General features: G+C 44.8%; 1 protein-coding gene across 1 annotated transcript; it reads right to left on the reverse strand.

The window, feature by feature from the left end:
* Positions 1-1,530: 1,530 nt before the first annotated feature.
* LOC134339564 (probable G-protein coupled receptor 139) lies at positions 1,531-2,328 on the reverse strand. Its single transcript, XM_063036188.1, has one exon. The coding sequence runs from the start codon at positions 2,326-2,328 to the stop codon at positions 1,531-1,533; it is 798 nt and encodes a 265-aa protein (XP_062892258.1).
* Positions 2,329-16,337: the final 14,009 nt, after the last annotated feature.

Consider the following 16,337-nt stretch of genomic DNA (forward strand, 5'->3'; position numbering starts at 1 on the left):
GGGGGGGGAATGGAACGCGCTGGAAGGGTTCACTGCTAATGTAATGGCGTTTTTGTTATGTTCACTGCTGAAGTAACGGTTTTTCTTTAGATATAGTTCCTTCTGTCCAGCAATATTTAGAGTAGATTTTCTTTTTTGTTTGTATATTTAAAGTTAATAATAATATATTTGTTGCTGATTTTGTGTGATTCCCTGACTTTGTTAGTATATGTTCAGTATTTTTGTATCTATGTTCAATAGAAAAATAAAATAAGAACACCCTATATCCAGCGGGCAGCGGAGTGACAGGGCTTTGGCTCAACGGGCTTATGCGGTGACGAGACGAGGCTACGTTAACCATTGTTAATTGCAGAAAGGAAGTATGTATGTGAGGACTGTGTTCTGCGCTCGGTGACAGATATGGGAAGTCCTGGAATCGCCCAACCTCCCGCTTGGCCATATCTGCACCCGGTGTGTCGAGCTGCAGCTCCTAAGGGACCGCATTAGGGAACTGGAGATGCAGCTCAATGACCTTCGTCTGGTTAGGGAGAGCGAGGAGGTGATAGAAAGGAGTTATAGGCAGGTGGTCACACCGGAGCCACAGGAAACAGACAAGTGGGTAACAGTCAGGAGAGGGGGAGAGTCAGGCACTAGAGAGTACCCCTGTGGCCGTACCCCTTGACAATAAGTACTCCTGTTCGAGTACTTTTGAGGGGGACAGCCTACCTGTGGAAGCAACAGTGGCCGTGCCTCTGTCACAGAGTCTGGCCCTGTGGCTCAGAAGGGTAGGGAAAGGGAAAGGAAGGCAGCAGTGACAGGGGACTCAACAGTTAGGGGGTCAGACAGGCGAATCTATGGATGCAGGAAAGAAACACGGATGGCAGTTTCAGGGTAGGAACTACCATGAACTTTCTTAGTAACCTCACCCTCATGTTGGTCATGCCTTAAACAAAATATTAAAGGATATCACTAATAGATTTCATATGATGAGAGGTTATAAAGTTCATTTTACACCAGGATGGGATCGTCACGGGTCACCTACTGAGCTTGAGCTCAAAACTCTTGCTACTTCGTTATTCTCGGCAATTCTGTCATGGGACATGTTACCTTGATGGGTATAGCAACCAAGTCATTCTATAATTATGATATTGATGATACAGCGCGATACTTAGAATCGTATATAGTAAAATGAAACAAAAATGTCATAATATTTGTGCAAAAATGATCATTTTCGGCTTATACAAGTTTTTTAAAAATATATATTGGATGTTTTAATACCATGCAGAGATTTTGCCAACAGTGTGTTTGCTGAACGATTCAGAATAATTCATGCTCATATGCTTGGATATCTTGTACACAGTGGAACGAAATTACATGATTTCCAAGTTAATAATCCCTCTGTGAAGATAGTAATACACTAATCCCTGTTGCTTAATCGCCACGAATCCTTTGTACAGTGCAATTCTGAGACAGCGGTCGCTTGAGGCTCAAATAAAATACTCTTCCAATTTACTGTTTTTAATTTGCAAGAAGCAATAACTGTGTTTGCATTTATTTGAACATCGCCCTCGTTGCCACGAACAAGTACTTCACTCCATTCTTCAGTTCCTCCCTGAATTTTCTCTGCGTCAGTCCATAGATACACGTGTTAGTGCACGTGCTGAGAAAAGACAGCATAAACCCACATTGTTGCAGGATGTAGGGTGGTTTGCTGAAATATCTGTCTGTGTAGAAATAGTTCTCAAGTTGCCAGTTCATCGAATGTACGACATAGGGCATCCAAAACAATATAAAATTAGCTGAAAGTGCGAACAGCAGAATCATTGATTTCCTACGATTTGCAATCTCTGGATCTTTCTGACATTCACTGTTCTTCCGAAGTACCCGGCGAACTCTATTCGTCGCCATGATCCGTTTGATGGTTGAAATATTAAAGAGCAAAATTAAACTGATTGGTAATAACGGTGTTCTGATGCTGTCAAATACCTCATAGGCTCTCCAAATGGGTGAGGTAAAGTAGTCGACTACAAGGACACAACGCCATCGATCCACTGCAAAGTAACACGGTAGGGCCATGACAAAACACGCTGCACTCACTGTTATTACCACCACAGTCGCTGTTCTCTCGGTGCAATACCGGTTCCGCAGCTTCTCACAGCAGATGGCCACGCAGCGATCGAAAGTGAAAGCCACCGTCATCCAAACGGAACAGTCCCTGGTTGCGACACCCAGAGCAAGTACCAGAGTACACGCCGGAGTTACGAGCAAGAAGTTAGCAAACAAATAGATATAGTTCATCTTCTGTAATATAATAACAACGATGACCACCATCAGATCGGCTGCCGCCATGGCCACAAGGTAGAGAGTGATGCATTTGGAGAGACCGCATTTCCCTCGGGAGAGGATTACAATCGCTGTTAAATTAACTGAAATAAGATATTTAAAAAATTACTATCAGTTACCGCAGAATAATTATTGTGACATTTTTGCTTCGTGTGTATCAGTAGTCGATTGGGCCACTGGCTGGAGTCTCCGCCGGGTTAGCAGTTCACTTTCGCTGATTGAGACAGAATGTGGATGACCGGATCAGCTTGATCCTATGCAATGATGCACAGTTTAGATTTCGCCAGCTTCACATCTTGAAATGAATAATCAGTCGGAAAGACGGAGGCTGACAGCACAGCGCCCCCAGGCGGCTCTTCAAAGTAGTGAACAAAGAGCCGGATACCAGTCCCTAAAGCTGAGGTTATCAACAACTGCCCCGAAAAGGGTGGTGTCTTGCGGAGAGCCGCACAGGTGATTGGTTTTAATTTCATACATGAGGACGTGATTATACTTCTTTAAATATGTTTATTGGATTGGCTTCTATGAAAAATGAAATTACTTTATTATTATATCAACAATAAAGTCATGAAAATTAATATCAAAACAATTCCCGCATATTAAGATCCTGACAATCAATAAATTGTTGGTTAGATAGTTATACATCTCTGTGTTAGTTATGCGTCTCTCTCCGGCTGCAGTCCATGAAGACCGTGTTAGAGATCTGGAGCAGCAGCTGGATGACCTTTGGCTTCTACGATGAGAAAAGAAATAATCGATCAGAGTTGCAGGAAAATAGACACCCCTGAATTGCAATAGGCGAGTAAATGGATGGCTGTTAGGAGAAATGGAAATGTGAATAGCCAGTTAGCCCAGACACGCCTGTGGAAATTCCCCTCTATAATAAATATACCATTTTGTATACAATTATGGGGTCTGACCTCCCATGAGAATGCCACGGAGACCAAGTTACCGACACTGAGCATTGGTCCGTGATACAGAAGGAAAAGAAGGAGAACAGGAACGCGAAAGTGTTAGGGGACTTAACAGTTAGAGGATCGGGCAGGAGTTTCTATGGGCGTGAACGGGACACATAATGGTTTGTGTTTTCCCAGGTGCCAAATCAGGGATTTCTCGGATCGCGTCCACAGCAGTTTGAAAGGGAAGGGGAAACAGCCAGCTTTCTTGGTACAGGCTGGTAGCAAAAGCACAGGAAGGAAAATCAAAGAGGTCCCGAAGAGACAATTTATGGAGCCAGGCAGAAAGCTGAGAAGCAGGATGTTCAGGACCGTAATTTCTCGATTTCTACCTGCCATACGCCAGTGAGGGTAGGAGGAGGATGATATGGCAGATATATGCCTGGCCGAGAAGCTAGTGCAGGAGGCAAAGTCTCGTGTCCTTGGATCACTGTGATCTGTTCCGAGAGATGTATGACCTGGAAAAAAGCGAGGTGTTGCACAGCAACCCGAGGGGGATCAATGTTCTCGCGCGCTGTTGGGGAGTGTTTAAACTAACTTGCCATGGGGGTGGAGACCACAAGTGAGCGTCTCAATAATGGACGGATTGCAGAACAAACAAAGATAGCCTGCATTCAGACTGTCAGGAATGGCAGGCAGATGACTGGACAGCCAGCCAGGTGAGTATCAGTGCATTAGGGATGCAGAATCAAAAAGGGTAGCACAAAGAGTACTCAAACTACTTTATCTCAATGAAAGTTGTAATAATGTGGATGATCTGTTTGCACTTTTATAGAATGTCAGGTAGGGTGTTATGGACATCGCTTAAACGTGGCTGAAGGGTGGTTGTAATTGGGAGCTGAATGTCCGAAGTTACATGGTGAATCTGTGGATAGGGGAGTATCAGAGTGTTAGAGTGGCTCTGAGAGTGAAAAGTAGGAAATCTATAGAAAGATGGAACACAGGATTGGAAAATGTTGAAACCCTGTGTGTTAGGTTAAGGAACTGCAACGGCAAAATGACTCAGGTGGCGGTAATGTAGAACAAAGGCTGGGATGTGGACAACAGGAAATAGAAAAGGCTTGTGAAAAGGACAATGTATGATAGCCATGGGAGATTTCAACATGCAGTTCGATTGGGGAAATGAGTTTGGTATTGGATCTCAAGAGAGTGAGTTTGTTGAACGTTTGCGCGAAGGATTTTAAGAGCAATTTGGTGTTGAGCCTAACGGGCTTCAACTATACTGGATTGGGTGTTATGTAATGAACCGGAGGCAATTAGGTATCTTAAAATAAAAGAACGCTCAGAAGACAGGAACCAAAATATGATTGACATCAGCTTGAAATTTGATACGGAGAAAGTAGCGTTGGAAGGAGCAGGATTTCAATGCAATAAAATGCGCTCGGAGATATTCGGCGGCAGGCGGGAGGCGGGAGGCGGGCACCCGTCCCTCGGCCGGGGGCCGTGGTCGAGTGGTCGGCGACTTGGGCCGGCTCCCCCACCGGACTTAGTCTGGTGGGAGGGTGTGAGGACACCCAGCAGGACTAAATAAACAAGACCTGACAAAGGGCGGATGAGCTCCTTGTGAGCCAAAGGCCTTCTTCCGTGGAAGAGATTAAAGCCTCACCACGTATCTACGAATCGTATGCTATGCGCTTAGTTAGAAGAGATATGATGAACTTGGGCGCTGCACCGTGTGCCTGGACCTGCCCAAGGCCTCCGCCTGAGGAAGGGCCGAGCTCGAAGAAGCGGCCGCGGCTGGAGGCCGACACGGCCTCGGGCTCGAGTTCGGCGTTGGCGGCGGCGCGCTGTGCAAAGGCGGCCAGCGAGAACAAACTGGAGGAGAGGCTGTACTCAGTGCTGTCGCAAGATCGAAGAAGGTGGAGGTGGAGGTGCATAGCCGCCAACCCCGGATTCGGGACGGCACCCACTGACTGACTGACTAACTGAAAGGAAATTAAAGGTGCTTAAGTCATCAGAACCAAATGAACTACACCTTCGGCTTCTGAAAGAGGTAGCGGTAGATATCGTGGAGGCATTTGTGATTATCTTTCAAACCTCATTGTACTTTGGCATGGTGCCGGTGGGCTGGAAAATTGCAAATGTCACTGCACGATTCAAGAAAGGAGGGATGCGGCAGAAGAGAAGTAACCGGACCTCATTGGCTGGGAGGATGTTGGAGCCACGTGTTAAGTGTGAGGATACGGAGTACTTAATGATACAGCTAAAGATAGGACATATTCAATATGGTTTCCTTGTGGATTTTGTCAGATGCACTTGTTGGAATCTTTGATCTTTGAGGAGATCACATAAAAGCGATGCAGAGAGTGGGAATAAAAGGATCCCTTTCTGGTTAGCTGCTTGTGACTTGTGATATTCCGCAGGGGTTGGTGTTGGGACCGCTTCTTTTTATGTTGTATGTCTATGAGTTAGATAACAAGCAAAGGGGCATCTGCGGATGTTGGTGATATAGGCAACACACACAGTAAGTGTTGGCCGTACTCTTTTCCATAGATGCTGCCTGACCAACTGAGGTGTCCTCCGGCATTTAGTATGTGTTGGTTCAATGACTCAGATGATGGGATAGATGGCTTTGTTGTCAGGTTTGCAGATAATACGAAGATTATTGGAGGAACAGGTAGTGTTGAGGAAATAAGTAGGGTGCAGAAGGACTTAAACAGATTATAGGAATGAGCAAGGAAGTGGCAAAGGGAATACAATGTTGAAAAATAGATGGGCATGCAGTTTGGTAGTAGAAATAAACGCGCAGACTGTTTTTAAATAGGGGTGATATCCATAAACGTGAGATGCAAAGGAAGCTGAGAGACCTTGTGCAGCACACCCTGAAGATTAACTTGCAAGTTGAGTCTGTGGTGAGAACGCAAATGCAATGTTAGCATTCCTTTCTAGACGGCTAGAATACAAGAGCAGGGAGGTGATGCTCGGGCTCTGTTAGGCACTCGTGAGGGCTTCTTCTTCAGTATGAAGAACCGTTGTGGGCTTCCCAGCTTTGAACAGATGGGTTCGGTGGAGGTGTACAATTTGATTACGTTTTATTATACGAGGAACGATTGATAGCTCTGCGTCTATTCCCGCTGGAATGTGCCCTCTTTCTAGAAGGATCGGGGAGATCCCATTGTTAACGTCCCAATATTAAAAGGCCTACACACAGTAGATGTGAAAACAATATTTCCCATAGTGGGATACGGCAAGAGGGAAGAGCCTAAGTATAGAAGGGCGTTCCTTTAAAACAGAGATACAAAGGAATATCTTTAGCCAGAGGTTTGTGAATTTGTGAAACATGTTGGGTGAATTTAAGGAAGGTTATTTTCTGAATTGGACACTACATCAAAAGTTACAACGTGAAAGCCAGGGAGTGGGACTGAGGAGGGAAAAGGGATCAGCCATGAATGAATATCCCAGCAGACTCGATAAGTATCATTTCTTAATGCATGCATTACTAAATGACAATAGAAGAGGACTGCGTTTCCTCATAATCTAATCTAATCTAAAATGGCTTAAATCGGCTCCTACTTCTTACCGCCCTATAAGAAAAATGGGGGGGGGGGGGAAGCGCAAGGAAGAGTCTAACGAATGGGGAGGTTATTGTAAGGGACAATAAGACCGTAATACATCGGAGCAGAATTGGTTCCTTTGACCCAACGAGTCTCCACTGACATTTCATCATGGATAATCCACCTTTCCTCTTTGCCCCAATCTCTTGCCTTCCCCTTGTATCCGTACATACCCAGAGCAATCCAAAATCTGTCCACCTCTGCCTTAAATATCCACAAAGACTTGGCCTCCACGGCTGCCTGTGGCAACACTTTCCACATATTCAGCGCACTTGGACAGACAAAATTCCTCCTCCTATCCGTTTTAAAAGGACTTCCCTTATTCTGAGGCTGTGTTCTCTAGTCTTAGATGCTCCCATCATTGGAGACATCCTGTCAGCATCCCCTCTGTCAAAGCCTATCACCATTCGATAGATGTCAATTAGGTCACCCTTCATTCTTCTGAATTCGAGTGAAGGTCCCAGTATCATCAAACGCTCTTCATATTGCAACCCCTTCAAATATGGATTCCTTTTCCCCAAACTCCTTTGAACCCTCTCAAGTTTCAGCACGTCCTTTCTAAGACAAGGAGCCTGTAACTGTTCACATTACTCCAGGTGAGTACTCACCAGTCCTTAATAAAGTCTCAATATTAAATCGCTGTTTTTATACTGCTAGTATCTTTGCTAGCATCGTTTTTGCCTTCCTTTGCTCTGACACAGCCTGTAATCGACTTTTTAGGGAATCTTGCACAAGTACTCCCAACCCTTTTGCGCATCATAATTTGTACTTTCTCTCCATTTAGAAAATAGTCAACCCTTTCATTTTCTCCACCAATGTGTGTGACCATACACGTCCCGACATTATATCCCATCTGTCACTTCTTTGCCTATTCACCACATCTCTCTGAGTCCCTCTGTGGCCACTCTACTTCCTCAAAACTACTTGCCTTTCCATCTACCTCCGTCTCGTCAGCAATCTTTCCAACAAAACCATCAATTCCATCAAGCAATTAATTGACATATAATGTAAAATGAATCTGATCCAATACAGACCCCTGTGGAGCTCCATTAGTCACCGATAGCCAAACATTAAAGGCTACCTTTACTTCCACTCTTTGCCTCCTGCCAATCAGCCACGGGTTTCTCCATGCTAGAGTCTGTCCTGGAGCACCATGTGCTCGTAACTTGTTAAGCAGCTTCATGTGTCGCACCTTGTTAAAGGCCTTCTGAAAGTCCAAGAACACCACATCAACCGATTCTTCTTTGTCTCTGCTGCTCGTTGTACCTTCTCAGCATTTCAACAGATTTGCTAGTCAAGAGCTTCCCTTGAGAAAACCTTGAGAAAAACACGGCCTATTATAACATCTGTCTCCAACTACACTGGAACCAGAACCTTAATAATCGCTTTAAATATCTTCCCTGCAACTGAGGTCAGAATAACTGTCCTAAAATTTCTTTTCTTGAAGAGTGTTGTGACATTTGCAATTTTCCCCTCTTCAGGAACTAATTCAGCATCTCGTGATTCTTGAAAGAAACTGAGTATTTCTTCCACAATCTCTTCATCCCCCTCTTTCAGAACACTGGGTGCACACCGTCCGGTCCAGGTGAATTATCCACCTTCAGACCTTTACATGTCCCAAGGACCTTCTCCCTAGCGACAGTAACTTCAAAAACTTCTTGACCCCTGACACTCTGGAACTTGAAGCATAGAGTGAAGACGGACGCAAAATGCATATTCAGTTCATCCATTATTTCCTCCCCACCCCACCCCCCCCCATTACTAACTCTCCAGCTTTGTTTTACAGTGGTTCCGTATCCACTCTCGCCTCTCTTTTACACTTTATTTATCTGAAGAAGCTATCGTACTTTATTATTCCATTTCTGCTTTCATGATTTTTGTAGCTGTTTTCTGTTGTTATTTAAAAGATCCCCAATCCTCCGACTTCCCACTAATTTTCGCTCTTTTCTATGTCAACTCGTTGATTTCTATACTGGCTTTGACTTCTCTTGTTAGATACTGATGAGTCATATTGCCCTTTCGAATATTTATTTGTCTAGGGGATTTGTCTACCCTGTGCCTTCCAAATTAGCATCAGAAATTCCAGCCAATGCTGCTCTGTTAGTACCCCAGCCAGTGTTCTTTCCAATCAATTTAGTCCAATTCCTTTCTCATGCCTCTATAATTCTATTTACTCCACTGATACATCTGTCTTTAGCTTCTCCTTCCCAAATTTTAGGATGAATTGGCCGATGTTATAATCACTTGCCCCATGGGTTATTTTACCATCAACTCAATAATCAGTTCCTGTTCATTTCATAACGCCCAAGCCTGAATGGTTGATCCCCAAGTAGGCTCAAACACGAGCACCCTCAAAAGCCATCTTGTAGGCTTTCTAGAAACTCTCCCTCTTGGAAACCAACGCCAGCCTGATTTTCCCAATCCACCTGCATATTAGAAATCCACCATGACTTTTGTAACATTGTAATTTGTGGAGCACATCCATCCTGCTGCTTAGGGGTCGGTATACAATCCCATCAGGGTCTTTTTAATCTCGCTGTCCCTCTGCTGCACCCACTATGATTCACACCATCCGGACCTATAATAATTTGCTTCCATTTTCACCTTCAGAGCAATGCCACCTGCTCTGCCAAACTACGTGTCCTTTGGATACAATGTGTCTCTTTGGACATTAAACTCCCAGCTATGAACTTTCTTCAGGCATGATTTAGTGATGACTACAACATCATACAAGCCAATCTCACTGCATATTGCCTCTCTTTGTAAACGATCTGCCGCATCTTCAATCTTCACTCATTTTCTCAACCCACTGCCAAATTATGTTAAACCCAGCTGAACATCTCTAGCCAAAGTGCCAGCAAGCGTATTGGATACCTGTTGGTTCCAGTGTAACACATCCATTTTGTACAGGTCGGAGAGACCACAGAAGAGAACCTAATGATGCATAAATCTGAACACTTCACCCCTGCAACAGTTCCTCAGTCACATATTCACCAACCAACTCATCCTATTTTTACCCCCACTGGTCCGTGGCACAGGCACAAATTCAGAGATTACTGCTCCGGAAGAATTGTCTCTCAAACTTCCACTTTGCTCCTTAAAATATCTTTCCTTGCCTCCTCACCTTGTCCACATATTATTGGTTCCAGTATGTAGCAGGATTTCTGACTGTTCGCCCTCGCCTTATGAATGCAATGAAACAGATATGGGACATTCTTAATCATGGCACCAGGGAGGCAACATGTGACGTATCTATGGCGCTAACAGAATTGATTTTTCAGAGGAACCACCACAGGGGTACTCTGCACTGACTGTGCATTTTCCTCCTTCTCCTGACAGTCACCCAGTTATCTGTCTCCTGCAATCTAGAAGTGACTACCTCCTTGTAGCTCCTGTCTATCGTCTCCTCATTCTTCCGTATCAGTCGCAGGTCACAGAGCAGAATAGAACACACATTATTTCCCTTCTTTCAGCAGACAGTTGCGCTCTAAAGGTCAAAGTAATGGAGTAATGGTCGCAACCACTGATTTGAGAACAAACATTTTCTTATTTGGAGAAACACAGGTAGATAATTGGCAGACAGACTCCTCTTAAATAATATCATTTACATGACCGAGATTTCGCCGCTAGCGGAGAAGATCCATGAGGAAATATCATGTTTATTGATTGAAAATCAAATGACAGATACTAAGGTGACTTTTCCGAAATATTCATTTTCGAGGCACGTAGGAAGGTTGGCCATATTTTTAAGCAATTCAACGATAACAAGACAGAGTGAAACGATGTTACCATTTATTAATTTTACTGAATAATACTGCAGAAAAATATTTTGCACGTTAAATATAAACCGCATATGTCACATACAGGAGATATTTTAATTCCCTCAGTTTTTGATTACACCTGAGGAAGAATCAATTTTACATGGAGTTTGAGGGGTACGGCTGATGAAACTCTGGGACATCACCAGTATCTGAGGGATATCAAGTCTCCTCGTCCTGACAGTAAACTTTCACGGTATTATGAGCGGAATTGTGCCCGGACTGTCGGAGTTCAGAAAGATATATCTCGACATAGAGCGGACTCGGTGGAGACCGGACCTGCTGAATCATTGCTTTCACTGTCAGGATGTTACGTGAAGCAGTATCTTTGCGACCTGTCCTGACCAATTCCTCGTGAACGGTCTCGACTCGAAACGTCGAATATAGATTGCCCATAGATTCTGCCTGCCCTATTGAGTTCCGCTCACATTGTAGGTGGGATTTTTTTTCTGTCCGCGCGTTTTGCTTGAATATTTAATCATTTCTGGCATAGAGTTGAGTTAACAAAATTACAACGTGGTAGTAAATGCTTCGGTTAATACCACATTAATAAATATAATCTTATCAATCAACTCAATTATAACCCCATGTAAAATTAAACCATTAAATTTCCCCGAATTGCATTTAGCACATAAACTAATGGCGATTTTTTTATCGTCCAGGAAATATGCACTGGACAGCATATGCACCTTAATCTACGATGCCCCGAGCGTATTATAAAGACATGACCATTACCTGAAACACCGAGTGCTGCCAGTACTGGGTAGTAAATTCTGACGACGTTGTAAATTGCGGAATATCCCATTATCTACCTGAAGCAGCGATCAGTTGTACTAATGATTGCAACTGCCTGCATGCGCATATTTCGGTAGTTCTTATACACAAGTCGCAATCACTCATAAATCAGTTAGTACTCCCACTGGCCACATTAGACACAGTCAACTAAACAAACACAAAGTGTCATCTATTTTCGCTCATTGTGTCATTGTCTATCATATTTCGGCTTCAAGGAGAATCAGAAGGCGTTCATCTGATTTTTTCAACTATTTTCAGTGGAGAGGGTCAGTGCAATTCTGTTTCGCAATATTGTACTCGAATAGTTAAACATACTTTTTTTAAAATTATTATTCTCCTATTTTCGTTTTGAAAACAAAAGTAGTCCCTTTCAACTAACGATCAATTGTAACATTGATAGTAACACGTGGACTAAAAATGAAAGTGAATTCAATGTGGATGAAATGTTCTCTGAGCCTGCCAAGGAGGTGCCAGTTTAGTCGCCGACTTGTCGTTCCAGTGCCTTTAGTCCTTCAGACAACAGCATCAAATAGTTAAATTTTCAGATAAATTTGATGGCGTGCCGGAATACCTCACGATTTCAACACGTCCGACAAAACCGAGCACCTAGAAAAATGCTCCACACAAGGGTTTCAGAGCCTTCGGACAAGCACGACAATATGTTGGAAATGGAGGGACATGGATCACCCACAAACAGCAGGGATTTATTTTTATCTGGCGTTGTGTTCAGCAGAGATACCGCAAAGCGAGGTGCTATTCATGTGCTATAACGTTCAGTGTTCGCGGTGAGCGGTAATGACGTCAACCAAGGCCACGTGATCGACTGCAGAATGCTGCGTTACCTGACTGGTGAACATGAGTCGGAGCAGGAACATGCAGGGAGAGCTGCCAGATGTCATGGTCCACGATAACCACAGACACGCAGACACACAGACACACAGAGAGAGAGAGAGAGAGGCGAGGTTTAAGAAGAGAAAATAGCGATTTAACTTGTAAGTTAACAAGCAGGTCCATTGATGGGTTGTTCTCAGGGTTATTCCCTGTTCCACGTGCAAGCGGACGAAGAACTAAGAAGAGAGCGCAGAGAAATTTGCGGCTCAGGAGCTGGTCGGTGGGACTGTTACAGATGTAGGGTTCATTGGGATCTCTTGCAGGGCAGGTCAGACCGGGCGCAATAACGACAAGTTACAGATAGACGCTGGCGAGCAAATCCCCTCACCAACGGGTTCGCGGGCAGCATCTGGGAGAGTTTGTAGTTGTGTGGAAAGGTGTGGGAACCAGTGCTGCAGCTCGGTAGGTACCACTCGGCGGACGGTGCAGGCGAAGTCCAGCGGGGCCACGATAATGGAGGGACTGAGATGCTGAAACGTTTATTTACTGACGGAGTGATACAGAATAGAGCGGATTTACAACGTCAAACACTCCGCTGTGCTCATAAGATAGGGTGGTGGGCAAGTAGAAACCAAACCTGATCCTATGGGGATACTGACCTCTGCCCACATCAGTCAGGCGGGGTTTTGAATGTAAATCCGTGGTATAACCACCAACCCTACCGTCCTCCACACTCACAGTCACACGGTACAGAAAGTCAAGGGTGATCTATAGGCAATGAACTATACAAATCAAGTCCTTCACTAATGGGCCACAGATATACTGTATATAATTCAACGTGCTCTACAGTGAGTACACTGTTTTGCATGCACACAGCACTGTTCTCCAATTTTACAATCGAGTCCAACCCGAGCACTTCAACGACAGAAATAATTGAAACACTGGACTGCAGTTAATTGATACAAGCAATTACTTCCCTCCCACTGGGGATCCTTCTCAATATACAGGAAAAAGCTCATAAAGTGGAATCCCTCGACATGACCTCAAATTCAAAAAAGGCACGTGTCAAAGGCTCCACATGAGATGCAGGGGTATAAACAAAAAAAACAAATGGATCGTCGAAGTGTTTAGACCATTAAACCATAAGACAAAGGAGCAGAAGTCGGCCATTCAACCCATCGAGTCTGCTCCGCCATTTTATCATGAGCTGATCCATTCTCCCATTTAGTCCCACTCCCCCGCCTTCTCACCATAACCTTTGATGTCCTGGCTACTCAGATACCTATCAATCTCTGTCTTAAATACACCCAATGACTTGGCCTCCACTGCCGCCCGTGGCAACAAATTCCATAGATTCACCACCCTCTGGCTAAAAAGATTTCTTCGCATTTCTGTTCTGAAAGGGCGCCCTTCAATCCTTAAGTCATGCCCTCTCGTACTAGACACCCCCACCATGGGAAACAACTTTGCCACATCCACTCTGTCCATGCCTTTCAACATGCGAATAAGCGTGGATGTATGGCGATCCTACTTGTGGAAACAGAGCGTTGGAATAAATCGAGAGATATAATTTGAGCGCAGCAGGTATCATTCATGGCCTCCTGTGTGGCACCGAGGACAGGTTAGAGGGGTCATACATTGGAATACGGAAAATAACTCACACAAAATGTTGGAGGAATTCCGCAGGTTCAGGCAGTATCTCTGGAGAGAAGAGTCGATGTTTCTGCCGAAACTCGCGTCGAGGATAATCCAGACCTGAGGCAGGTTCCATACCACTGAATCTCTGGAGTTCAGGGATTGTGAAGGTACAATATCTGTATCCTCCAAGAGCACCACAATCTTGTCGTGGGGTTTCCAGGCTTGGGTGCTGCATGGTCCCGGAGAAAAATGTTGCCTGGAGTCGGGGACTTCTGCTTTGACTTTCAATATCGTCACCCATGCCAAACAGTCAGACGGTAGAGGCCAGTCTAAGAGGGGTCTACCAGTCCTCCAGGTTTGGGGGTTTCCCTTAAGGGTAACTAACATGACTGCTCAAAGCATGGAGCAATCCTTGTATATCTTTCTGCGGCCAAAGGATAACAGGGACGAAATACCCCCATTGCCACTGTAAATGCCAGCCGCGTAATGGGCAGTAAGTCATAACTGCAATGGGAATCTAACAAAGTCCTGCCAAACGCCAACGAGGGACAACGGATCAAGCATGTAGACAGTGTATGGAAAGACATAAAAGCAACAGGGTAGCAGCATGGCGACGTTCATTTTTCCTGGGTCTCCATTAGTGCCCCACACATATCCTTTGAACTTACCGCTAGAACATTATTCGCAGTTCTGGTGTCAAGTACAAGCCGGAAGAGACTCGCCATTCTGTTACAGTAGTCGGTTAGTGAGAGGGACATTCGCCAGCAGGATTTACTGCAATTGATGCAGGAAACGATTTTTCGGTCGTGGACATGGGCAGTGTGTTGTTGATACCAGCCTCCCTTCAGATCGGTCATCAAAGAATGGGGTTACACTTCCTCTCCCATTGACGTTGCCCTCACTCGCATCTCCTTAATTTCACGGCCATCCTTTCTCAGCACACCTTGCGGCCTCCTTCCTGGCTCGTATCCCTTTAAGCGGAAGAAGTCCTACACCTGCCCATTCAGGTCATTCCTCAGGCCCCGAAACAGTCCTTCCCGTTGACCCGACACTTCACCCGACAATCTATCGTTGTCCTCTATTTTAGGCATAGATTGGTGGATCGCCTTGACCCCTCCTTCCCTTTCTCCACTCCTCTCTCTCCTGTTCAGATTCCTTCGTCTTCAAACCTTTAACTTTTCTACGCGTTTTCTCCCAGCTTCACACTTCATTCCACTCTTCAATCCACCCACCTTCTTCCCTCACCTGTCTTCATCCTTTACCTCCTACCTTTACTCCTTCCCCTTCACCCATCTTCATCCTCCGATATCTTCCCCGTCCTTTCCAGTACTAATGAATGGTGAAGACTCGAAACGTCGACTCTTCACTCCCCTCCGAAGATGCAGCCTGTTCGGCTGAGTTCCTATAGCATTTTTTGTGTATTTCTTTGATCTGTCTGCCCTTCATGAATCCGTCACTTAGGTTTAGTCGGTTTTCTAAGCGCACCAGAACATATGGCAAAGGAGCAGATTTAGGCCGTTCGGTTCCTTAAATCTGCTCTGCCATTCAGTCATGGCTGATCGCATTTTCTCCCCCCTTTAGCCCCACCTCCAGGCCTCTTCTGAGATAAGGAACCTAAAACTATTCGGAATACTCAAGGGGAGGCTTCAATAGTGCCTTATAAATTGTTACAAGAATCACCCCTTGTTATAACGATCAGTGTGGAACAGAGAATCTGCAGTTACCGACAAGTAACTTCTATTGTTTCAGCTAAAAGCACGTGGGTTCACAAACTGTCTCCGTGTACACTCTACTGGAATTCCCGACTCTTCATAAACAGTCAATGAAGAGAAAAGGAGTCCACGTTGGCCAGGCGTTCTTCCTGGTCCCGATCTCTACGTGTCCGTGGGGTCCTCCTTATCCGCGATGGTTGGTTTCTGGCTGCTGGAGAGTTATCTCCCCTGCGTATTTGGAGCTCCTGGGTATTATACGGTTCCTCATCAATTGAACCATTGGATCTCCATCCCATCGCCTCAAGGTCACCAGATCTACCTGGGTCACCTTCTTGCTGCTCATTGTACAGGGCTACAGCCAACATTGATTCATGGCTCTGCCCACCCCAGCCTTGTGTATTTGTGTCTTTACGCTCTGACTGGTCCAAACCAGTTAAATGAGGCAACCCAGACAGAGTCTAACGAGATTACCCACTGCAGGTCTGGCATTTTGCATAACAAGTAACTACTCCCCTGAGAATGGTCTCAGGTATATCGCTCTGATTAGATTGTCCCAGAACAAGAATCAGTTCAGAGACCATCTCTTTATCTAACAAATGGCTATTTGTTTGAGAATGGTCTCAGGTTTAGCAGATCATTACCTGAAGCTTCCTGTGTCCACATTGTTGCTCTGATTAGATTATCCAAGAGCAAGAAACTGTTCAGAGTCCA

The sequence above is a fragment of the Mobula hypostoma genome, chromosome 30 (assembly GCF_963921235.1).
Source record: "Mobula hypostoma chromosome 30, sMobHyp1.1, whole genome shotgun sequence".
NCBI lineage: Eukaryota > Metazoa > Chordata > Chondrichthyes > Myliobatiformes > Myliobatidae > Mobula > Mobula hypostoma.

Bases quoted from the DNA above. Each gene is read 5' to 3' on its own strand.
- LOC134339564 (XM_063036188.1), bottom strand. From the start codon at position 2,328: ATGGCGGCAGCCGATCTGATGGTGGTCATCGTTGTTATTATATTACAG.